General features: G+C 39.7%; 1 protein-coding gene across 5 annotated transcripts in view; it reads left to right on the forward strand.

The window, feature by feature from the left end:
* LOC126258345 (long-chain fatty acid transport protein 1-like) overlaps window positions 1-26793 on the forward strand; it is a 375714-nt gene that overhangs the window by 333044 nt on the left and 15877 nt on the right. For 3 of the 5 annotated variants that reach the window (XM_049955636.1, XM_049955639.1, XM_049955640.1), the window contains exons 2-11: window positions 1104-1342; window positions 6596-6746; window positions 14632-14869; window positions 16255-16495; window positions 18534-18735; window positions 20998-21190; window positions 21340-21483; window positions 23003-23140; window positions 25334-25491; window positions 25819-25972. In XM_049955636.1, coding sequence (XP_049811593.1) covers window positions 1104-1342; window positions 6596-6746; window positions 14632-14869; window positions 16255-16495; window positions 18534-18735; window positions 20998-21190; window positions 21340-21483; window positions 23003-23140; window positions 25334-25491; window positions 25819-25972 — 1858 coding nt within the window. Of the gene's footprint in view, window positions 1-1100; window positions 1343-6595; window positions 6747-14631; window positions 14870-16254; window positions 16496-18533; window positions 18736-20997; window positions 21191-21339; window positions 21484-23002; window positions 23141-25333; window positions 25492-25818; window positions 25973-26793 lie in introns of all 5 variants that reach the window. The other 2 variants (XM_049955635.1, XM_049955638.1) reach the window with 1 other exon arrangement.

Consider the following 26793-nt stretch of genomic DNA (forward strand, 5'->3'; position numbering starts at 1 on the left):
TGGTAAATGGCTTTCCTTTTTGGTGACTACTTGCCGTACTTGGTGTGGTCGCGCGGAGTGGCCGCGGGGTTTGAGGCGCCATGTCATGGATTGCGCGGCCCCTTCCGCCGGATTTTTACAGTGTCCGGCTTTTTCGCAAAGTTGAGCGTAATACAGTTAAATTTACAATTCATCCCGTTCTACTGCTCTTTAAATACTTTAACTATTGGCACAGCCTTCGTGATAAACACGCACGAAGGCGGTGTTAGTATGTTTCACCAGGATCGTCTATGTTATCGTTGATTGACCTATAAGCGAATGCAAATATCGATTATTTAAAATTTTCGTTTCGTATCTTCGCTTTGTATTGGCTTGCCTTCCTGTAGTGCAAGTGTGAGTGTAATTTTTAACCGAGTGAGTTACGTAAATATTTGGCTATGCATAAACGAAAGTGTACATTTTCTAATGTCCTTTCCTGCAAATATCCGGCTTTCAAGAAAGGGAGAAATTAATTTGAAGCGGCATGGAAGATATGTGGAGCTGGAACGTACGTCTCAGTGGCCAACAAAGGTAAGAAATAACTCGAGAGATTAACTGTCATGGTTTTATTTCATTGTTTCATAGTCATTCAATTTATTTGTATTCAGAAGGTTAAAGTACAGTTTACATGTCGTCAGTTGTTTCTTGAACTGTAGATGTTGGTAGCGGTGCGTCGAATGAAGGGAGGTGAATGGTCTTACGTTTTTCGCTTTGTAAACAATTCCGTGTTGTTGACATAACAAAGCAGTTGACGCCACACTGTCACCACAATCAAAGTTTTTATTTTTTTTTATATATTGCTCAGTTAACCACCACCTGACCATCAGTAACAATTAACTACTAGTTTTACCGGGAATTCCCGGCAGTCACGTGACTTGTCCAAAGCTGACCGGTGGTATCCTCATCTGCAGTTGACCCGTTTGATGTGTCCTCTTTTTTCTTCCTTTGCCCTCCTTTTTGAAGCTGTTTGTCCACCTTTTTAAACAGTTGCATCTGGTCACCCTAAAATAATATGAAAATAACAACTTTCCCTCCGATGATTACGCAGAAGCGGAGTGCGATGAGGCGTGGGATTGTTGCAGCAGGAGCGGGACTTGGAAGGCGGCGGGTGTTGCGCGGGGCGGCGGGGGCGCGCGTGTCGGCTGGCGGCCGTGATGGTGGTGGTGGGCGCGGCGGTGTGCGCGTGCGCGGCCGCCGTCTGGCTGCTGCTCGGCCCCATCAACCTGGTGCAGCTCGTGCTGGTCGCCGCCGTCGCCTACCTGGCGGCCAGCGGCGGCTTCCACTGGCTCTACGTCGCCGCACTTACGGCGCCCAGGGACATCAAGTCAGTACTCTTATTTTTCATTTTTCAAATACTCCTCTCAGTAGCACAGGTTTCGATCCTATACTAAAGTCGGCGAGAGACGCTCGTTGACAGTTTCAATGGGCTTGGAGCGCCTGCTTCGCACTTCTACCTGAACGCATCACATAATGCGCTTTCACATGGTTCCCAATGTCAACACTACAGTGTTTTTTTTCGTTCATTGTCATTTCATTCCTCAGCTGAGGCGGGCCAGCAGCGGCCTACATACGCCGCTCTTCGGCCAAAAGACACAACGTACATACACGGAAGACATATAAAACGTAAAAAACATGGTAAACACATGATAAACACTCTACAAGAAAGCAGAAGTCGTTCGACGGAAGGCACTGTACGTGAACGGTGGCACCAGTTGAACAGACGTAGACATCCACGTGGAGACGTGAACGTAGTAGGAAACACTGATGAAGACACTGTACACAAACGGAGAGACACTGACGCACGGAAAACACCGGCGACGATCGTCGGCGAAGCACTCACACAGACGATGGGGAGGGGTGGCTGCCTCCAGGTCAAAGGGAGAGGTAGGAGGGGTGGAAGGAGAGGGGTGGAGCCAGTGGGAGAAAGAAAGAAAGAGGGAAGAACGGGGGGGTGGAGAGAGGGGAGCAGTTGGAAGCCCGGGGAGAGGGGTGGGAGTGGGAGAGGGGGGGCGGAAGGAAGGTGAGAAGGGAGAGAGGGAGCCCTGGGGGAAAAAGGGGGGAAATGGGAGGGGAGAGTCAGAGCTGGTAGGAGGGGTCGATGGACGGGACAAGGACATCATCAGGGAGGGGGAGTTGGCGTAAGCCACCTTGGGAGAGGGTATGGAGGGTGTGAAGATGGAGAGCAGGTGAGGTGCAAGAATACAGGTGTGGCAGCGGGCTGGGATCGGCGAGACAAGCGGCTGTGGGGGATCGAGCTTGTAGGAAGTGTAAAGGATCCGTACCTGTTTGAGGAAAAGGAGAAGGTGCGGGAAGGGAACAGAGTCGTATAGGATCCGCGTGGGGGATGGGAGACGGATGTGATAGGCGAGGCAGAGCGTGTGGCACTCGAGGATTTGGAGGGACTTACAGTAGGTGGGAGAGGCGGAGAATCAGGCGGGATGGGCATAGCAGAGGATGAGGCGGATGAGTGATTTGTAAGTGTGGGGGATGATGCAGGGGTCCAGACCCCATGTGTGGTCAGAAAGGAGTTTGAGGAGGCGGAGTCGAGAATGTGCCTTGGCTTGAATCATCCAGAGATGGGGGAGGGGGGTGATTTTGCCTACAACGATTGCCTGACTACAGTGTTTTCGCAGCTGTAGAGACGTTTGTGCACAGCCATTTGCATTGAGGAGTAGAAAGCTGGCAACAATGCTGCGAGTTGTGAACTTCTCTCGCCTACTCTGCTACAGTTGCAAATGCACTGACGAGAAAAAAATTGTAACACCAAGAAGGAGTTGTCTAACATAAACGAAAATTGGTAGGCCTCTTTCTGCATCTAAAAGATGATGTCTACTCGAAATTCACACCAGTCGCATAAAAGTGCGCTAGTAGCACAAACCGGATTTGGTTTAAATACATGCTGTAAAGCATCAGTTGTCTTTGAGATTGTACGTCGTGAGGTGACGTTAGTGAAGAACGCTTTTAAAGCAACAAAGACACTATTATCAACATCTCACTCAGTTTGAGTGAGATCACATAATAGGGCTAAAAGAAGCTGGACGTTCCTTCTGCGATATTGCAGAAAGAATTGGCAGGAATGTAGCCACTGTACACAATTGCTGGTAGCGGTGATCATGAGAATGTATAGTCGCAAGAAGACTGGGCTCTGGAAGGCCACAAGACACTACTGAAGGGGAAGACTATCGTGTTCAGTGGATGGCTCTGGATCACTGTACTGCATCTGCAGTGGCAATTTGAACAGTAGTTCGTCCCATAGTGACACAACGAACTGTTACAAATTGGTTAATACTTCGAAGACAGCTCTGAGCCAGACACCCTGTAGCACGCACTCCACTGACCCGAAACCTCCGTCATTTGCGACTTAAGTGGTGTCAAGCGAGAACTCACTACAGGGCAGGGTGGAGGTCTGTTGTGTTTTCTGATGAAAGCTGGTTCTGCTTCAGTGCCAGTGAAGGCCGTGTGTTGATTAGAAAGTGACTAGTTGAGGAGGGGCTGCAACCAACCTTTCTGCATGCTAGGCACACTGAACCTACACCTGGAGTTGAGATCTGGGTTACAGTTTTGTACAACAGCAGGAGAACTCTCATCGTTATCCCACACAATCTGACTGCAAATTTGTACATCAGTCTCGTTATTCGACCTATTGCGCTAGCATTCATGAACAGTATTCCACAGGGGCTCTCCTAACTGGATAATGCCTTCCCACATACCGCTGTTAAAATCCAACATGCTCTACAGAGTGCCGACATGTCACCTTGGGCTGATAGATGACCAGCTCTGTCTCCAGCTGAACACATATGGAACATCATCAGACAACAACTCCAGCATCATCCAAAATGGGCATTAATCGTCCCTGTATTGACTGACCAAGTACAACATGTACGGAACTCCCTCCCACAAACTAACTTCCATCACATTTACAACACAATGTATGCATGTTTGCAATCAACATTCTGGCAGTTACACCAGTTATTATTCTACCAGCATTTCACATTTGCAATGGCTTATTTCTTGCTCAGATTAACCTGTGATCTTGCGACAGTTAAATATGTTACTTATACAAATATATTTCAGAAATTCCGTTACTCTACATTCATTTCTTCATTGTTGCAATTTGTTCTGTCAGCGTATTTTGAACTTTGCACAATCCATACTCGAATTGTGGCTCTGTGGCTAAATGCTACATTACAAATGTGATAATCCAGGTTTCAGTTCCCTGGTGGTCATAGACAGGCAGGAAGAAAGGAAGGTTAGGGTTTAACATCCTATTAACTCGAGGTCATTAGGGATGGATCACAAGCTCCGATTGTTGATGGATGAGGAAAGAAATCAGTTTGCCCTATCACTGGAACCATCCCAACATTTGCTTGAAGCAATTTAGAGAAATCATGGAAAATCTAAATCTGCATGGCCAGTGTGATTTGAACTGTTGTCCTCTTGAATCTTAGTCCAGTGTGCTGACCACTGCATCACCTAACTTGGTGGCAGAAAGAACTGTTATATTTTATTGTGTCCATTGTCACTGTGAATGAACTAGCCTGATTTTTTTTGTATCAGCACACTGTCTAACAGCTCTACAAGGAATGGTGTATCACTCGCAGCAATTGAACACAGCATAAAAACAGGAATTGTAAAAAATATCCTAACTGACACATGACGGAGATGAGTTTTGAGCCTGATCATTGACAATCATTTTCAAATGCAACAGTAATTGCTGCCATCAGTAACTGCAGGCCTTTCCCGGCCTGTTTCCAGGCAAACATTGTGAAGGAAACTGCAGGCAACGAACATTTGGAGTCAGGTATCTTGCAAATGGCCATTGCTTACAGCAGCAGGTGAAACTGCACCACCTTCAATGGTGCACACAATATAGAAATTCGACAGTAGCAGACTGGAGGCTAATTTTGTCCAAAGATGAGCAGTTTTTGCCTGTGTTCAAATGATCCAAGAGATAAGGGTCACCAACGACCCAGTGAGGTGTTTAACCTGCAGTGTGTGGAGAGTGCAGTTCTGGTCAGTGGTGGTTACGTGATATTTTTGGGGTGTTTTTGGTACCATGACTTTAGACCATTCCTTAGAATTACCATGAAGAAGAACAAGGATATTTATTTCAGCATTCTCCATTAACAAACCCTCTGCATATTCATGGTAAGTATGTTGTGAACATTCCCACCTTCCAAGATGACAGATGTTGTGTTCACAGGGCTGCACCCATATGTTGCTCAAGCACCCCATCCCACCTTGGCTGTCCCACTAAATCATTTAATCTTGATCACAAATAAAACATCTGGGATTAAAAGTTCATAGGCTTTGTCAGTCAGTGTCAATCTGAATTTGTTTGAATCCAGGGGTAGCTCACAATGTAAATCTACGAGGAAGTTTCAATCCTTAAAATTTTTTGGCATATCTTCTCTTTCATGCCATCACGTAAAACCTTTGGAAGATACTTTACAAGATAAACACTTGGATATTGAGGAACTTTCTTAACAACTCTATTTGTGTGGTATACTTCATGGCTTATCTTTACTTTTGTCATTCAATGGACAATTCTACTTGTAATGTATTATCTTGTTATTAAAAAAAGTATTGTTCAGTCATGTACAGACATGGAAATGCCTAAATTTTTGCGTTTTGCAAGGCAGTTATGCACGAGTAAGTTTTTTGTAATTCATAATGATTCTAATTTTTTTATGGTTACAAAAATTATTTTCTGATATTGCTGTTAGTTTCTCCATATTGTAGTTTCATACTGTGAAGTGTAGTTCAGAAACACCTTGGTAGACTATACCCCTAAGCTTGTTTGCTGGCATACTGTGCAAGTTACTTCATAATAAATATTACAGAATATAATTTACTTTTACAGAAAGAGTACTTTCTATAGCTGCATTGCCTTCATAAGACAATTTATTGACATAGCAGCAAGTGAAACAGCAAAATAAGCCCCATGGTGAACCAATAAACTACATGCTATTTACAGGGCACATGTATGAAAAGCAGCATGGTTCACATTGTAGTGTTTTGAATAGGAGATAATTTTTCAAGCTCTTTGAGTGGGCAAAAATAACACATTGTATTTTACTGTATTGATACTGTCATAGATCCTCCATCTCCTTATCTTTGTTTCTGTCCATGTCCCTTTTTCTTTTCTTCAAATAACTGTATGCACCTTTATAGTGCATTCTGTTAAGTTTCAATTCCCTTGCACATTGTTCCAATTGCAAAAACAGGTATGGTTGGAAAAGGAGACACAAAAATACTTATGAACGTTACTTTTTTTCAGTCTAATATTTATTTCTCTTGTTTATCCTTCGACTGTCAGACTCGTCCTAAAATAATGATTTTGGTAATTTTCATTTTTATGTAATTTATTTATTCATCCAGCAATGACCTGATTAATGATATAAAATCTGCCATCACAATGAAATGAAAATAAATAGCTCAAATACAGACACGTAGTGTATATAAATACCAACATCTTACAACAGTTACTGACATATTTTGATAACTAGCATCATAGTCTACCAGTCATATGCATGATATTACATGAATAGCACAAACAGTACATTTTTCCTTCCAGAGCCTTGACAAGATTCATCTGTTTGAAGCTGCAAGTGCGTAGTCACATGAAGAAGAACATATCAATTGGGGAAATTTTCCAGCAGCATGCCAAGAAGCACCCAAACAAGCCTTGCCTGCTGTTTGAAGATGAGGAATGGACATTTGGCCAGGTACTACAAACTGTCAATAGTAATAAATATTAATATTAAATCTGGAGCTATCATTGTAACAATTTGGATGCAGGGAACTCAAATTAACATTACTCATTACTGGTACTAAACTAAGAAAGATGGGAAACACACAAACTACATAAAAACTGAACCTGTCAGGTAATTTCAAAATTTTATTCAAATGTTATGGGTAGTAATAGATTGGGGGGGGGGGGGGGGGAGGGGATATTTTGAACATGAATATTCATGGCAGGTTAGAATTAATCATAATGCTGTAAGTGGAATGCAGTTCCTGGCCTTATATGATGGTATTTTACCCAAAGAGTTAAGCCAATACATCTCATGGACTAACTCAAGAGTTTCAATCAGTTGCTAACTCTTGCACTGCATTCTTATCTTATTATCTCATTGTTGGCTCCATTTTATACTTCAGTCTGTTAATGAGTGGCAGGTGACAACATATTTAAGTGTGTGAATTAGTTCCTGCTGAATGTTACATAAATATTGTGTTCAAGTTGTTAATGCTCCCATGGAATAAAGTTGTATTGAGTCTGTTGGTCTTGTACTTGTCACCGATCATGTTGGAATTAGGTACAAGTGTGGTCCTGTTTTCTGTGCAAATTTCTACTCTGATTGGTCCTCTGTTTATTCTCACAATGGCTGATGGAGCTATGGAGGACATTTTAATGTCTGTTGGTCGAACTGCAAGAATCATTTGCCACGGCATTGCGCCATCAGTCGCAAATGCTTCTGTTTTGTCTAGTCAGCGTGCTCCTCAGTCTGTGTCACCTGCTGCTTTGCCCTCTGCAGCACCCATGGTTTTTCTGCCTCCCTTTCCTATATACGGTGAGTCTGTTGAGGAATGGGACACATGAAAAGCCGGCCGCAGTGGCCGACCGGTTCTAGGCGCTTCAGTCTGGAACCACACGACTGCTACGGTCACAGGTTCGAATCCTGCCTCGGGCATGGATGTGTGTGATGTCCGTAGGTTAGTTAGGTTTAAGTAGTTCTAAGTTCTAGGGGGCTGATGGCCTCAGATGTTAAGTCCCATAGTGCTCAGAGCCATTTGAACCATTTTGAAGATATGAAAAATGTCTACAGCAGCACTTTCAAGGTTTTGGGATCAATGACACTCTTTTATGCCATGCCTTGTTCCTTTAATGGATATTGCCAAGAAGGTATCAAGTCCAATGTCAGCTCTCCTCTTTGCAGGATCTGTCTTTTTAATGTCTGTCCAAATGTGTGAACTTCTTTCAAAATAAATGTTATTGCATCCCGGGTTGAGTTTTATCACTGCAGGAAGCAGCCACATCAACCCTATCGGGCAGGGGTGGCTGAATTCTAGTGGTTATGCCATCATTGTCATTTTGTGTCCAATGCACATAAAGAGCCATATGCTAATTAGATTATGAGAGATGCAATCATTCATTCAAGTCTGGATCATGAGGTGTGAGAGTGTGCCCTCCAGTGTGAAAACCCATCCATCTCCAAGGTTTTAGCTGTTTCACAGTCAATTGAAGTGTCATGAGCTGTGGTAACCAAATTGAACCATGGTGTGAGGTATCAGCAATCAGACCCTCTTCTCCACATCAGCTTTAGATAGTTTGCAGGGGGAAGACATGGTCACAACAATCTGTACACAATCGCAGCATCAAGGCAACTGGCCTCACTTCCAGCACAGCCACATTAACGAAGTAAACAGACCAGTAAACAGCAACATACACATTCCACACTACTGTCCTGCTGCTACTGTTTCATTAACCATGAGTGCCCAGACTGCCCAAAATACTGGGTTATATATCATAATTGCAACAGAAAAGGTCACACTGCTTCTGTTTGTACTGCAAAAATTCAGCACAACAATCTGGATGTGGATATGGACATAAATATTGTATGAGCTATTTCTGCAGCACCAAACAAACTTTTCATTGATGTTACGGTTTTTCATCAAGTTCTGCACGTACAATTGGATACAGGAAGTATGGTAACCTTTTTAAATTCACATGCTTATGTAGACTTAGGCTCCCCTCTGCTTCTCCCTGTGTCATGAAAGTTAGTGAATTACAATAAGCATAGTATTCCTCTTCTCAGCCAATTCTCTGCCCGAGTGACCCACAAGTCACTGGTCCAGTCACTTACGTTTCTTGTTGCAGATATTGTATGCACAAAGAATCTTTTTGGATTAGATCCTTTTAAGTTGTTTGGTTTTACCATTTCAGATGAAGTGAATTTAGTATTTGGACAAGTGCCGTACACACCATTAGATGCATTATGTTCTGAGTTTTCCTCTGTCTTCTCTCTTGGATTGGGATTTGCCAACAGTTTTCAGGCACACGTTATGATGAAACCTTCTGCTTGGCCCTGTTTCTTCCAGGCCCATTCGGTTCCAGTGGTACTCAGAGAATACGTCTATGATGAATTACACAGCCTTACGGTGTCTGGCATCATCTGGCCTATTGCATCAAGTGAATGGCCTACCCTCTTAGTTATAGTAAAGAAAATATCAGGCCAGTTATGCCTCTGTGGGAATTTTAAAAGTTTCTGTTAATACACAGTCTATAGCGGATACATACCCAATATCGCGCCAGGACGAACCCTTTGCAAAGTTATCAGGTTGTCAATAATTATCAAAAATTGATTTGTCGGTGCCTATTTACAACTCCCTTTAGATACAGAGTCACATTGTATGTTAGTCGTCAATATCTTTTTTCGACTGTACCAATACTTGCAGTTGCCTTTTGCAGTCAGCAGCACTACTCCTATTTTTCAGCATTTTTTGGAACAACTTACAGCATCTGTGCCAGGTTGTGCAAGCTGTTTCAATGACATTGTAGTTTCCAATGCCTCCACTAAGGGACATTTACGAAATCTCAATATTCCTTTTTTCTGTCCTCCAAGCATCCAGGATGAAGTGTAATTTAGAAAAATGTCAATTTTTTCAACCTTCTATCATTTATCTTGGGTTTGAAATTTCTTACAGGATTCTCAAACCCCTGCGTCAACATGTTTCTGCTATTGTGTTGTTTCCATGCCCTACATCAGTCAAAGAACTTCAGGTTGTTCTTGGCAGAGTCACCTACTACCATAAATTTTTGCATGAGGCAGTGACAATTTGCAGATATTACACGCCTTGCTGCGCAAAGGGACTCAGTTTTGCTGATTGCCAGCTTGAGAAACTGTGTTTCCCACGTTTAAGACCATGTTGCAGTCTGTGCCATGCTGAGTGACATTTAAACCAAGCCTTCACTTGGTCCTCATAATGGATGCTTCATAGTATGGGATTGGGGCAATACTAACTTACAGACATCCCAACAGTTCCAAGCAGCCTATTGTTTATGCCTCAAAACCACTGACTCCTGCTAAAACTAGGTACTCTCAGATAGAAAAGGAAGCTTTGGCCACTGCATATGCTGTGAAGAAATTCCACGTTTTTCCCTATGTTACCAAATTCCACCCTGCCACCATTCACAAATTATTGACTTCCTAATTCAGTTGTTTTGTAATTTTACCAAATAAAGCGGCACATCACATTCAACATGCAGCTCTTTTGCTTTTGCGTTACAACTAAGAGATTCATTTCCACCCTATGAATCAACACGCAAATCCTAAACCTTTTTCCGCCTGCTGATTAGTCCAGACCTAGGATTTTATCAGGAGGAATTGCTTTGTTTCCACATTGATGTCACCGCACAGCAGGCAGGTAATGGTTTTCCTGTAGCTAACACACAGATTGCGAAGGCTGCAGCTTCAGATCCCATTTTGCAGAAGATCATAACATTTGTAGAACATGGATGGCCATATTCACCTTCTTCTGTGTCCAACAACATCCCCCCCCCTCCCACACACACACACACACACACACACACACACACACACACACACACACACAACACCCATAATTATTACACATTTTGACATCAATTCACTGTTGTGTGTTGTGTATGGTGTTTTGCTTTTAGACATTCTGTTTATTATGTGCAGATCTTTGGAGTGTGTCATGCACAAAAGTGTTGGCCCATTGACACTTCTTTTGGCATGGCTTATTTGGTGGCGTTAGCCACATGGATGCCTCCTGTGCACAGCGTGCAATGTACCAAGCAGGTCCGCAGGCATCGTTGTCTCCTTGACTGAGGCCGTCACATTTCAATGGCATCTTTCTCAACGCTTATTGGCCATTGGTCGTTGACATATATTCTTGTCTTCTGCATGTTGCTTGTTGTGTTTCCACATCCGCAGCTGCCATCATTCCACCCTTGCTCAAAATTTTTTCACTCAAAGGCTTGCCCACGATGTTAGGGTCCAATAATGGTTCACAATTTTCATTGTAAGAGCTTGCAGTATTTTGAGATTCCTGTGGTATCTGTCACATCCTGGAGCTGCTCTTCCATCAACAATCTAATGGTGAGGTAGATTACATAAAGAAAATGTTCAAAATTGAAATTTAAAGTATGTTGCCAATTGTTCATCTGACATTACCTTAGATCAGTTTCTCTCCTCATACCATTTCACGGTGGAGCCACTCAATAGGTGCCAGCTGAGGACAGTGATACACCTCCTGCGTCCTCCAACTGGACATCAATCCGTGCAGCCGCCGCACACAGTTTCAGATGTTACCCTAAATGGATTCCAGCTGTCATTGCCAGACAAAGTCTGCAACTAATGGGGTTCCACCACCCGTTCCTGAGCGACCGCTGATACCAGTATCATCAGCACTCCGAGCTCCATCACCAGAGCTGATGCCCGAGGTTAATATGGAAACAGTCCCGGCATAGCCAGTATTGCCATTGGTTTTTTATACTGGAAGGTGGGCACAGAACGTGTCTGCAGCCAAACTGCTTCATACTGTATGCTCCCATTGCAGCACAACACCTTAGCCAGAACACCCAGAGAACAAGGACGACGTTTCAAGGCTCTGTGATCTCCCTAAGAGAGGAGAAACATAGTGACATACCTGCATACTTTCAAAAGGTCGCGCTTGCAGCATTATTATATCGTCGCAAGCCCCAGTCTATTTAAGGCTAGCTGAGCTACACTTGACCTCAGTTTTATATGTGTATTGCTACAGCTCTTTGTGAACATAATTAGTTCCTGCTGAATGTTACTTAAATACTGTGTTCAAGTTATTAATGTTTCCATGGAATAAATTTGTGTACAGTATGCTAGTAATATTACACTTATACATAATTAGAATACTATTTCAATTATAATTAAAAATAATATACAAATATATCAAACAAGCAAATAATTGAAATGGCAAGATGTTAAATAAGGCATTGTAAACATTCTACACTATGACCATGATGATCATTTGTGAAAAATAAATAATGCCATCTTAATTTCATGCCTGAAAAATCATTTGCATCTTTACAATTTTTTCTTTCACATAGCAATCCTCTGAATGTAATAGCTCTCATTGTTTCACAGAAGTTCTGTGAGATTTAAAATTGACTGTCTTATTTGCCACAAAACTAGTTCCTCTAGTTCATTATTTCCACAAATAATTGTCGAAGTGTCAATCCAAAATACTAGAATTAATGAATAAATCAACACTCATGACAACAAAAGAAATAGCTTATTGTAATTGTTGAAGATGTGGCAGTACGCACAAGTAATTATTTATGGTAGTTTAGATTTGTGAATCATAATTATATTTTATGCATGCAGTAGCTCTCATTTTGCAAATTTGAAACAATGAAAAATTTCTGAGAATGTGATCTGAAAAATAAACTAGATGTGCTAGGTATGGCATGCTCTCATTCTGAAAGCGTGTGGAATTGTCCCCCTTAACAGACTGGTTTTAAGCTGTTATACTGTGTGATATTTTCAGGAGTGAAATACGATGGTGGATCAAAAGGTAAACAATAATACTTCTGTGAGAAAAAGTTTATTCAGGAAATCAGAGAGATACACGAAGTTATTAAAGCACTAGTACGTAATAAGTTCCTCATAGTCACCAGGATTGTCTAAGCACTCGCCCCACTGGAAAATCAAACTGTTGAAACTGGCATAAAAGCAATCAGCATCCAGATCTAGAAGCTATCAAACTACAGCCTTCTGAATGTCTGCTTCTGATGAGCTGACAGGCTAGGTGCTTCTTTAGTAATCCAAAGAAACGAAAATCACTTGATGCAAGATCAGGGATGTACAAAGTGAGTTCCAGTACAGTCAGTCAGAGATGTCACACTAAATCACTTGTATCTAAGGCATGCACTCATGTGCTGTTGTTTAACAATGCAACATCTTTTTCAAAGTAATCTTGGTTATTTTCTCTGAAAAGCCTTCTGCAACTGTTCTAACGTGGCACAATAACTGATATCATTAACAGTCTGTCCATTGGTGAGGAAATCGACCAGTGGCATACTCTGCATGTCCCAAAACATTGTAGCCTTACTTCCTATGTGGACTGGTTAGAAGTTCTTATGGGGGTTGAGGAGTAAGATGTCTCCATGACATCTCAAGTGTCATGCATTGCACCCATATGTCATCCCTGTGATGACAGAGTTCAGGAACGAAACATCCTGTCCCTCATACCATATTAAGTGCTGAAGCAATAACACCATTTGATTGGCTTTATTCTTGTCTGACATTTATTGCCATGTCTTTCAGCAGTCCAGTGTGTTATATATGATATCCATTACACTGCCAATGAATTTGTGTGCAGTGAACCTTGTATGAATGTGATGGTCAGCTTGAATCAACCCTTCAACATAGTTTTACTTGTCTTGGACATCTGTTCTGCCCTTATCAAATTCCTGGGACCAGAACCACAACTGTTTTTGCGGCTTTAAATTCTCTGTAAGCTTCCATGAATTGATGGTTAATTAGAGCTGGCAAATTTTTCTTTACATGCAAAAGTCTTATTGCACCTCACACTTCAATCTCTAACCATGTCTCTGTCAATGCCTACATCTTGAAACTTTATTTTGAAGTATAATGCCGCAACTACCTCCAACTATCAGTGCTATTTGAAAGATTTGATTCTCTATTCTATCTAGACATGGAATTTAATTCATATGGGATATTTATACACCCATAAGAGCTCTTTGTTACCTTACATATTGAGTCACATTTGTCTTTGACTATGGAAATGACTGGGATATATTGAGCAATTTAATAACTGATGTATAAGAACAACAAACATTTACACAATGCTATGGACTAGTTTACAAAAGACAACATTTACACTTTTTTCCATGTTTAAAAATAGTCCTAGTACTCATAAGAGGATACGGGCAATTTATGTTTTCCTAAATTTTATCCAAGTACAAAACAGGGAAGAAAGTGCTTCATGAGAAGTGTTTCAATATTTCTCAGCTCTACTGAGCTATCATTAGCATGTTGTTCACATCTAGTGCAATTTTTTTCTTCGGTCCCTTTTTCACAGGTTTATTTCCTCACATGGCAACTCTCTCTCTCTCTCTCTCTCTCTCTCTCTCTCTCTCTCTCTCTCTCTCTCTCTCTCTCATTGTCAGTTACTATGAAGGTCTATCAGAAAAATGGTGATTTCTATATTTTTCAATTTTTATTTTACAAGAAAAGTAAATGCCATTTATATAAGATAACAGTGACAACATTCATGATTAATTTGTCACTTTTCAGAACACCTTCATTGCATTTTTATATATTTCCTTTTCCCTAGGTTTTAGCTCTGAGAGGAAGTTTCCTTCATGAAAGTTGAAGGTTCCATTACAGAATTTTCATTTCATTGTGGTTATGAAAATATTCTGATATGATATGATCCATCTTTCCACTGTACAATTTGTATTTTTGAGTTAAGGGTGACAATTTCGTGTTTCATAGAGTACATACTTGAAAAGGATCATCTGTTTAATCATTTTGAGACTTTGCATATTATTTAGAAGGTCACATTCTGAATTTCTTTCAGGTGGAAGAATACAGCAATCGTGTAGCAAGTGTATTTGCAAGTCTTGGATTCAAGAAGGGCGATGCAGTTGCCATCTTCCTAGAAAACAGACCAGAATTTGTCTGCCTGTGGCTGGGCCTCTCAAAATTAGGTGTTATTGCACCTCTCATAAATTTCAACTTGCGCCAGTACCCATTGGTACATTCAATAAAGGCTTCAAACTGTACAGCAGTCATATTTCAGAGGGAACTTGCACCAGGTATGGATGTTATGGTTTTGTACCAAAGCTAAATAACTAAAGCTAAAAAATATCAATAAAATACTGAGAAGAGTTGATTAAAATGAAATTAAATGAACTTATAGCTTAATAAATATACCCATCTAAGAGATGCAGACCATAAAGGGCTCTTAGAATACAGAGAAAGATGTGACTGAGAAAACAATTTATTGTCTGATGTATGGAAAACATTTCTCTTGTTTGTTTTTACTATGTATGTAATTTCTGTGCATTTCTGAAGTGCATAAAATAGAAATTTAATTAAAGTAGCTTTGTTTCGAACAAATTGGATGATTTCATGTCAAATACTTCTAATTTCTGTATAAAACCAGTTTTAGGGAAGGTGAATGAAAGACTTAAATTTCTTGGAAGGGTTCTGGGAAAGTGCAATCCATGTCTGTAGGTAATCACATACGAGATACTAGTATGACCAATTCTCGAGTAAGAATAAAAAGCAAGAGTCTAAAATGCAATTTATTTTATTTCTATTGGTGGTTACTGGTTTTATTTATCATAAACAACATCTGACTAAAATTAATTTACCCAGACCACATAAGGAACCAGTGGTCAGAGCCTCTGTGTAATGCTGAAAGGTATCCATCACTAACAGTTGGTAGTGGATATCTTTTGGTGGTTTGCAGTGGCTCTGAGCAGCAACTCCTCATGTAGTCTGGATGGTTTAATTTGGGTCAGATCATGGTTAATCATAACCAAAACTGGTCCTCACCAATAGAAAGAAAGGAAATTGTAATTTAGACTATTACTTTTCACTCTTATGTAAGGTAAAATTTGTTTAAGTTCTAATAAGTTGCAAAAATTTCTTAATTCTAGACTGTTACCCCAGTGTTTTCACTTGTTATGAAGTAGGCATGGGAACATACATGGAATGAATTCAGAGGCCCACTATTAGGAAGATAACATATCAGTATGGCCCTTACAAAAGTGTAACAGGTGTTTTGAGGAACTTAACTCGAAATGCTTGTAAGAAAGACAATGTAGTGTTGTTAAATCCTGCCAGGTAGATTTAGAGAATCTGTAATTAATGTAGACTGTACAATCATAATGCTGTCATCATCATCATATATATCAGATATAAGGGTCTTCGCATAGGCATATATGTAATCATTTTTCCCTCATTCAATACACAAAGGTATAGAACAGGTAATCAATAATATTGATATAAAGTACCTTCATACATGCACCATAAAGTGGCTCACAGAGTGTAGATGTATGAGTGGATGTAGCTATAAATGACTTACATTATCCATGATTAGTATCTAGAGCTTCCATGCTTCAAATTATTGAAATTGTGTGTTGATACCATCCACTAGATTGTTATAATTTAGAAGTACTCTTTTATTTTCTAGCAATTAAAGACATAAAAGAGAGTTTGCCAGCCAGTGTACAGCTTTACCAGTGGCACACTGGTTCAGCTAGCAGTGACATATCTGCTGCACTTGGGGAGAAAGACCTCCCTCAGCTGCTGGCGGCAGCCTCGCCCACGCCAACCACTGTGGTAGACAAGCCAGCCTATGATGATCCCCTCCTGTACATTTACACCTCAGGTACTACTGGACTACCCAAAGCTGCTGTTATAAGCCATGCAAGGTAAACAGTTGAATTACATGCAAAATCATTTTAATATTAACTTAAGGTAAAGAACGTGAACACAGTTGAATAAAATGAACCTAACAATACGCTGAAATGTGTACATGCTTTTTTTGTGAGCAAAATCATCTTGATATTATGTGCTAGTGGTAGTAAAAAATTTCTGAAGTTATAAATTTAAGTTTGAAAGAATCTCACTGCTGTTGTTTGACAATGTGTCTCCAAGCTCGGTTTATGAAGTTCATATGCATCATAGCATAAATTACTTTAGCTTCCTTTCCTGTGTTATTAAAAAGGATAATCTCACTCGGCAGCAACAACTGTAAAACATTCATGATGTGAACTTACTATATGATTAATATATTGAGCCTACAGTATGGAAAATAATTCAATGGGATTGCTTTTCCAGTAGACACACTTAGATGAAGTGTATCTGTGGTTGCATCCTAAGATTAATTTTACTGATACTGAAGAGGACTTTAACCTAATCTGTTTCTGAAACAGGAACAACAGGAAGATACATACACTGTCTCTTCTGGCCTGGGTTTTAGAGTATATTTTTTTTGTATTCCCACATTCGAAACTATTTCCTTTAGTTTCTCACATTTCTTGTCTATCTTTATCCTGACAATGTCATTTTATCTTTCATAAACTTCAATATAATGAGGTGCCCTACCTTGTGAAGCTAACTCAGGAGTTTTATAAATGTGTGGTGGCTCCATGGTCTGGAAAACTGACAATGGATGGGAGAGCAATGTGCTAACCCCATGCCCTCCCAACTGCATCCAAGTGATGCCACAAGGCAGAGGATGACAATGCAGCCAATCAGAATTGCATAGTTCTCTGGGCTTGGTAGTGGGATTTTCTGTTGTTGTTGTTGTGGTCTTCAGTCCTGAGACTGGTTTGATGCAGCTCTCTATGCTACCCTATCCTGTGCAAGTTTCTTCATCTCCCAGTACCTACTGCAACCTACATCCTTCTGAATCGGCTTAGTGTATTCATCTCTTGGTCTCCCTCTACGATTTTTACCCTCCACGCTGCCCTCCAGTGCTAAATTTGTGATCCCTTGGTGCCTCAGAACATGTCCTACCAACCGGTCCCTTCTTCTCGTCAAGTTGTGCCACAAACTCCTCTTCTCCCCAATTCTATTCAATACCTCCTCATTAGTTATGTGATCTGCCCACCTAATCTTCAGCATTCTTCTGTAGCACCACATTTCGAAAGCTTCTATTCTCCTCCTGTCCGAACTATTTATCATCCATGTTTCACTTCCACACATGGCTACACTCCATACAAATACTTTCAGAAACGACTTCCTGACATTTAAATCTATACTACATGTTAAGAAATTTTTCTTCTTCAGAAACGCTTTCCTTGCCATTGCCAGTCTACATTTTATATCCTCTCTACTTCGACCATCATCAGTTATTTTGCTCCCCAAATAGCAAAACTCCTTCACTACTTTATGTGTCTCATTTCCTAATCTAATTCCCTCAGCATCACCCGACTTAATTCGACTACATTCCATTATCCTCTTTTTGCTTTTATTGATATTCATCTTATATCCTCCTTTCAAGACACTGTCCATTCCGTTCAACTGCTCTTCCAAGTCCTTTGCTGTCTCTGACATTGATTGAATTCTACTCGTAATTAACATAAAGGGGGGGGGGGGGGGGGGGAAGAAGACAAATGGTGAAGACACTGGACTCCTCATACTCAGAATCCAGATTATGGCTTCCCATGGTTTCCCTAAATAACTTAAATTTCAGTTTCCCTCCCCAGTCAGAGCTTGCACTTAATTTCTAATTACCTTGTCACTGACAGGATGTTAAATCCTCATGTCCTGCTTATCGTGAGGGGGAAAAATAGCTGCACACTGAAAGATAGAGATGTTACAGGAATAAAATAACATGTGAATTTTGTGAGTAGTCTATTTCTGATATGAACAAAAACATTTTTTTTTTCCAAACAAACATACTTTTCTTGTACTCTGGTATCTTATAATAAATGTAAGTTAACCATAAATTATATTTTTCAGATTTGAGTTTATTGCTGCTGCTATTAGTTGGCTTGCTGGATTTAAAAACTCAGACCGTTTCTACACACCTCTTCCATTATACCATACTGCAGGAGGTGTGATGACCATTGGCCAGGCACTTCTATATGGGTGCACTGTTGTCATACGTAAAAAATTCTCTGCCTCGGCATACTTTTCTGATGTGAAGAAATACAAGTGCACGGTATGTTTATAAAATTACTGAAAATGCTTTAAGATGTATCAAAAAGTAGATAAGAGAAACACAATTAATGAAATTACTGTTTGATAGACCAAGAGATCATTTCTCATAACCTGAATGTACAGAAAACTATAGAAATCATAGAAACTTAAGTGGAATTTGTAATGAGATCTACTAGACCTTTTACAAAATTTGTGGTTTGTGTTAAGGATGTGCAATTTAACACATCAAACCACATGGTGTATTAGGTTATTCTTAGCCGTTTAGTGTCTTAAAACCTTTAGAATTGTTGTTTATGTTGATCAATGCGGAGAGTAAATGTTTGTCTTATCTACTTGCTGTTTGACATTAATGGATCAGTCAGTTCGATGAAGTGCAAGTACTAGTCTCTTGGCTACACAAGACATGACCATACACAGGGTGTTTCACAATTCATGTTACGCATTTACAGAGGTTGTAGAGGGGATATAATAGATCAAGTTTTACACAGCAACCCATGTCTGGAAATATTATCCAACGACTCTACAGAGCATCAAAGTTGTAGGCATCTACACCAGTAAATGTGTGTATATAAACAGGATGATTCTGTAATGATGTTACAAAATTTCTAGGATAATGAAGAAGGATAACTATATCAGTTTGAGGCAAGGGCCCCTGTACCAGAAACAAATGAGTCAAAAGTTATAAGCAAAAACCATTCTGTTACCTCTGACAGTGCAATACATGTACTGGTACTGTTGTTATTAAGACTGTCGGGTAGGCAACTTTCAGAGGTGATAGTATGGACCAAAATAAGGAAAAAATGTCAAGTAAACATGGGATCTAAAATGCATACCTGAGGAGCTATGAGTACTTGTTAATCTTAACTACTGTGGAACACATGTCCTCTATTGAACAAGTGCTCCTCAGGTATGCATTTTAGAGCCCATGTTTACTTGATATTTTTTCCTTATTTTGGTCCATACTATCACCTCTGAAAGTCTCCTACCCTACATTCTTAATAACAACAGTACCAGTACATGTATTGCACTGTCAGAGGTATCAGAATAGTTTTTGCTTATAACTTTTGACTCATTTGTTTCTGGTACAGGGGCCCTTGCCTCAAACTGATACATTTATCCTTCTCCATCATGCTGGAAAGCTTGTAACACCATCACGGTATCACCATGTATATATACATACATACATTCATTTACAGGCACCATTGCCTATAATTTTATCCTCTGTTATATTGTTGGATGTTTATGGACATGGGTTCCTATGTAAAACTTGATCTGCTAAGTCCCCCTCTACAACCTCTGGAAGTGTGAAACACCCTGTAAATATCAAACATTCTGACATGTAGATCCTTGCAGAATCACATGTTTTAGTACTAAATGGAAGTTTAAATTTAATGTTTCATTGATGATGGTTACTATTGTAAGCCTCTGGGACAAACTTAGTCTTAAGTGATGCAGGTCAGTAATCACATGATTTGGATTCTTATTGGGGAATTTTACATAAAACACACCATGTATTTTGATAACATACAGAGAGCAGCAAAATGATCTGATGGTTTTCACCACCACACGCTTGAGTGAGTGGGGGTGGTTGGGATAGTGTGTTTCAGAGCCTACACGTGGAGATTTTTAGTAGCCTTGGAGCAATAGTTGGTTGAGGATTGTCCATTTGTTGTTGAGGCATTTTTTAAAAGTGGGGATTCCTGTGTTGCTGTGCAGCAGCAGTTTCATAGGTGTTACAATCGGTAAATTCGGGTTCGAGTCCCAGTCTGGCACAAATTCCCAGTCCGGCACAAATTTTCATTGCCATCATTCCACTGTACAGCTGATGGTTGTCCATACTTACAATTGTAAATACATTTAATGTATTTCATACTGGCTGTAGTCACTGCAGTGCCTGTTCCTTTGGACATGAATGTAATGTGGAGTAACAGTGGCACTGCAGTATCGTATCCATCTGCCAACACCGGGCAAGCGAGTATCAAATAAAATGCCTCACCTGTAGAGTAATATGTGTAATGGATGAATGCAGATTGTACACACATGGATGTTCTGGTCTATCCGTGAGTCGTGTGCAGATAGCCTAATGGTAAGAGGACTGCTCTCAATAAGTGGGAAATCCGGATTCGAGACAATTTTTACTGTCATCATTCCATTCCACAGCTGATGCTTGTCCATATTCACAATTGTGAATACATTTAATATAGTTAAGTATACTTAGTCAACCATAGGCTCCTTTGGGTTTTATCAATTTTGAATGTTGTAGGTGGGGCAGTACATAGGTGAAATGTGCCGCTATATTTTAGCTGTGCCACCAAAGCAACAGGACAAAGATCATACAATAAGACTGATATTTGGGAATGGTCTCAGGCCACAAATATGGAAAGAATTTGTTAAAAGATTTAATATTCCTAGAGTGGCTGAATTTTATGGAGCAACAGAAGGAAATGCTAATATTGGTGAGTATATCAAAGAAAATTATAAAGGATGAAATTAAATTATTGAAAATTACACGCTAAATATACAAAATAGTTTCTGCAATTGTTTTATACATCCCCTGTATATCACATATCTGAAAGATGGTATAATGAATTTCTCTTTCCAACAGTGAACATTGACAACACTGTTGGTGCAATTGGTTTTGTCTCAAGAATCATCCCATCTGTATATCCTTTATCCATCATAAAAGTGGATCCAGCAACTGGAGAACCAATTCGAAATGCAAAGGGCCTCTGCATAGAATGTGGACCAGGTATTTGACCATTACATATGATTCTGATAAGCAACTTACAATATATTCAGAAACTGATAAATGTATGTAATGTAGTAATAGTAGGTAGTAGTAGTAGTAGTAGTAGTAGTATAATCCATGCCGGATATGGTTGCCTGTGTACAGAGACAAATTTTTGTCTGATGCGCTGGGTGAGTTCATTCATTTGTTTGTAAGGAGAGACAGCAATTCTTTGGCTGCTTGGCAACACGCCGTGTGACAGAGGCAAGGCACATGCGATAACATCTTTCTCAAATGATTTTACAGAATCTATCTGGGAAAAAAATTCATTTTTGCATTGCTTACAGCTTTACATGGAGCTTCATGATGAAGTGACCATTTCGTTACTGGTCGTGGTTATTGTGGTATTTGCATTTAAGTAAGACTCTGCGCAAAATCTGAAAAAGTTCGCAGTGAAAAATAGGGGACGCTATGATTTTGGATTTGGTGCATGTTGCATCATACGTTGCTGCATATGAAATTTAGCTAATGTGGTTTTTTTTTTACTTGGGCGGAGGTATCTTTCTGTTACCAATCTCGAGAAAATTGATTTTATGTAGTGCATTCATTTGCAATCGTGTGTGCCAAGTGAAATATCCATAGCATTCCTCATATCTCATAAAAAGTTTGAGATACTGAAATGATATTTTGGCAAATGATAGCAAGCAAAGAGGAGAGTATTTAGCTTCATAGTTAATACAGGAAACTTCATTATCTGCCATGTTATTCAGCTAACTAAAGACTTTTTTGATGAAACAATAAAATTTTAAGTGCCACTGATAGCTGGTCAAACAAGAATTGCTGGGATTTTGGAGGAGCATAAATGAAGACATTACATGTTTATTATTGTACCGAGGGTGTGCTTTTTCATAATCTATTGGCCTACTTGTCCTCACTTCATCGCTAAATAAACTTGATAAACCACTGTTTCAGGATTCTATTGCAAGTGCATTTGCACAACAAGTTAGTGAGGTGGCATCATGTAATCCTGGGTGTGTTTTGCCAAAAGAAGCAAATTTTAACACAGCGACAACAGAAAAGCAGGTTTTACTTAAAATTTACCACTCATCATGTTAATGTTAAAATTACAGATCGTGCATAAGTCAGCCAAAAATGAGTCACTGTGTTTGTTTGATTTTCAGCAGAATTACTTTTAGATAATAACCAAAGAAGAGGTGACATTAGATCTTTTTGGGTGGTCACCATACAAGTGTGGGCAAGCAGGGGCTCCACTTAATATTTAAGAAAAATATGAGCGTAGGCTACAATTTAGAATGGTACTTCCCATCCAGAACACGGCATCTCCCCAACAGTATACTAACAGCCTGCCCACAACCCCACCACTAACCTGTTCCGCATGCTTGCCCAGCCAGTTGTGCATCTACTGACCATATTCTGTGTGCACTTTTTTTCCTAGTAGTAGTAACAGCAAAGAATTTAGCATCAAAGAGATTTAAAGCTGAGATGCACACTTATCTTATAGTAAAATGACATGTTTCAGGAGAACCAGGTGTGTTCGTAGGTAAAATAATTCATAATGACCCATCAAGAGCATTTCTTGGCTATGTGGACAAAGCAGCTTCACAGAAGAAAGTGATACACAATGTACTGCGAAAAGGAGATTCTGCATTTATATCAGGTAATAAAAGTAAAATTTTAACTTACACTGAATAAAAATAATAAAAAATTATGCATTTACAATTAGAATGTAATAGGAGTGCCAGTTGCACTCAAGGAAAAACTAACTTAACTGTTTAGAATCTGGCATTGCTTGAAAGAGTAGAAATAAATTGTTAAGAATTACGTAAGTGTTGCCTAGGGCAAATGTAAGACAGTGGGCTGAAATTAGGCATATATTAAGTTGCAGAATGCAGATGAAATTAGAAGTCAGAAAATCTGAATGTGACACACTTCTCAAGTTTCTGTTTCTCGTAAGGAATTTCAAGTTTCTTTTTCTCTTAAGGAATTTCTGGTTATTACAGCTTAAAACCATTTTAATTTTATTCTAAACTATCTTACACTGTGCACCGTGTAAAGCAAACTGAAATTGTATGTTAACTGCCAACAGTGGCAATGAATCATTGGAATGTTACATTCCCACTTTTCCCCCTCCCCCCTAGAGAAAAAAATGCCCTTACCCCATTATTAGTAAAACAGCTATTAATGGCACATCTTCAGCATTTTTAATCAGGCTGAGTCTGCAACAACATGAAGTCCACTCCAGTGGACACACACTACTGCTGCTGTGCCCTGTGGGCATTTGCAGCCTCAGAAGTGATTCACAACACCAAAGGACCAACTATTAATAGGCTACCCACCGAAGTGGACATTTGCACTGCAGGGTTACAAGAATTCTGTGGCTTATTTAAATAAGTTGTGCAATTCCTACAAGCCTCATCAGAAACAGAAGTTATTATGTTTAAGTTCTTCTGAGCTTGGCTTTGCTGCTGCTATTATTTCACCTCCTCCTCCTCCTCCTCCTCTTTCTCATTCTCCTTCTTCCATTACAACCACATGACATCAAGAGTTTCTTCTTTATAAGTTTATGAAAAAACTTGCTTTTTAGCCTCAGTTTTAATGTTCTCCCTTTGATAGTAGTCTCATCAAAGTCAACTCAACAGTGGTATTCATGTTTTAACCAGTTTGTTCAAGAGTGGGACTTCTGACAGATTGTTAATATTTCTGTGGATAAAAATTCCTTTCCAAATGTTAAACACCTCTGTACAACTCACCTCATATTCATTTAGTTCATTTAATTTCTGCTTGTCTATAAATCTCCAGTTTCTGATAATAATAACCCAATACAGTAACACACACAATTTAAAAATTAGTTTCAGCATCTCAGTGCTCTACTAAACAAAGCCCTTCAGGAGGTTGTATGAATTTGCCTGCCTTTAAACTAAGAACTGACATATTTTGCTATTTATAAGTTAACGTGTTTTCTGAGCACATGAAAGTTGAGCTGTATCCCACAAAAGTTAAGTATATATGCAGTATCATACAAAAACAGGACAGGTAGCTGCAGCTGAGTGATGGGCACAGCGTAACTATGCAGTTAACAGGACACAATCTCGCACACGCGCGCGCGCGCGCGTGCGCGCGCACACACACACACACACACACACACACACACACACACACACACACACACACACTTTTTATCTCCCCTCCCCTCCCCCATCTTGGTTGCAATGGCCGGATCAGATGAGTGGGATGGAAATTGGGGGGGGGGGGGGGGGGGGGTTAGGGAGGGGAGTGAGAGGGACATAAGAGGTTATGAAGTACCAAGAGGCAGGAAGTGGCAAAAATAGGTGACAACAACAGCAGCAAAATAATGATTAATTATAACATCACAAATTTGAAGGATCAATAAGCAAGTACCATTAGACCTGTGGTTGCAGATGTCTATGTGCCATTCATCAATGAGATGCAGGTAATGGGTTGAAATTCGCAAATTTTGATAGTAGAACAATACATTTGTATTCAAGCGACACACATTTTTAAAATGTGTTTATGATGAAAGAACAGGTCACAAACTGAAATTTCATCTAGCAGTATGATATTACAGTAGCTATAAATAGCTATTTTGGAATTTTAGTCACATCATCTACCATTTTCTATTTCATTTTACCACAATTTTCACCACAACAAAATCGTTTTCTATTGTAATTCCATTATCTGTTTTCTTATCTCCATAACCACATACATTTGTTGTACCAATCTTAGAACGTATGTATAGTATTTATAATATACTCCCTAATACTATAATTCCATAAAGATAGGGCATATTAAAAGATTAATTTGTATAGTTTTACAAATATTATATTTTCAGGTGATATTCTTGTAGCAGACAAATGGGGCAATTTATTTTTCAAGGATCGAACAGGAGATACATTCCGGTGGAAGGGTGAAAATGTTTCTACAACAGAAGTAGAAGCTGTTATTAGTAATGTTGCTAACTACAGGGATTCTGTTGTTTATGGAGTCCAGGTAAATTAATCTTCTTTCAATAATACTAAAGTAAGCTTTTACAAGAAACATGATATAATTGAATTGACAAAGTTAATTATTAGTGCAGTTTGTAACAGCTGCTTAACTCCATGTATTTCACATTCCTGTTGGCTCTTCTTCATGATGGAATCTATGGAAAATGATGGATGAATTAGTGGATAATTGAAATATTTCACTCTAACTTAATTTATAGTTTCATGACTGCTCCTTGTGTGTGTGTGTGTGTGTGTGTGTGTGTGTGTGTGTGTGTGTGTGTGTGTGTGTGTGTGTATCTACTATACTAACAATAAGTGTAACACATTGTAGGTGCCAGGGATGGAAGGAAGAGCAGGAATGGTAGCCATTTTAGATGAAGATAGCACCTTAGACCTAAAAGCATTTGCTGAAGGCTTGAAACAGTCTCTGCCATCTTATGCTCGACCTATTTTTCTCAGAATTCTAAAAAAGGTTGACATGACAGGTAAGTTACACATTTATTGCTACATCAAATTGCAAAGTTATTGTCATTTAAATTTGTTATTTTGTTATAGATAAAAAATTTCCAGGATGATAAAACAAAACATAAAATAAAGACAGTCAACCGTTCATCTGCAAGTGACTGAAAGGACAGTTACACATGATGCCCTCCGCCCCTCCTCCTCCCCTCTGCCCCGTGACAGCTGAGTGGTTGTTGTGGCAAATTCTTGCAGGTGGGACAGAAGGAAGAGGAAGATTACAGCAGCATGAGAGGGAGAAGACATGTGAAGGATATTGAGACTAGTGAAATATTTCCTTCAGGACTGAAAGACAGAAGGCTTTGTGACAGTGAAAAAAAATGTGGATTGATACTGTTAATCCTTTACATCTTGCATATATGCTTTCTACAGTTTTCTTCAGCACTAGATTGTTTTCAGCTTATGTGACTAGCTGTGCAGAGTTCTTCTTGTTCAGCCTGTGTTGAGTTACCTGAGCAGCCTGACTCACCATGTCCTGAACACTTTGACCCCCCCCCCCCCCCCCCGCAAGCAAATACTGTTTGATAGAGATGCAAATCATAATGTTTGTTTTGTAGCTAGTGAGGGATAGAAGCCATCTATATTGTGGCTCACTTCTTGTAGCGCTAAGTTTAGTTTAAAACATCACCACCCATCTACATCTATGTACACACTCTGTAAACCTCTATGAAATGCATGGCAGAGGGTATTGTGCCAGTTATTAGGGCCTTTTCACATTCCACTCACATATGGTGCAGGGGAAGAAGGATTGTTTCAGTGCCTCTGTTCATGTTGTGATTAATCCCAT

Source organism: Schistocerca nitens, chromosome 1 (genome assembly GCF_023898315.1).
Source record: "Schistocerca nitens isolate TAMUIC-IGC-003100 chromosome 1, iqSchNite1.1, whole genome shotgun sequence".
Lineage (NCBI taxonomy): Eukaryota > Metazoa > Arthropoda > Insecta > Orthoptera > Acrididae > Schistocerca > Schistocerca nitens.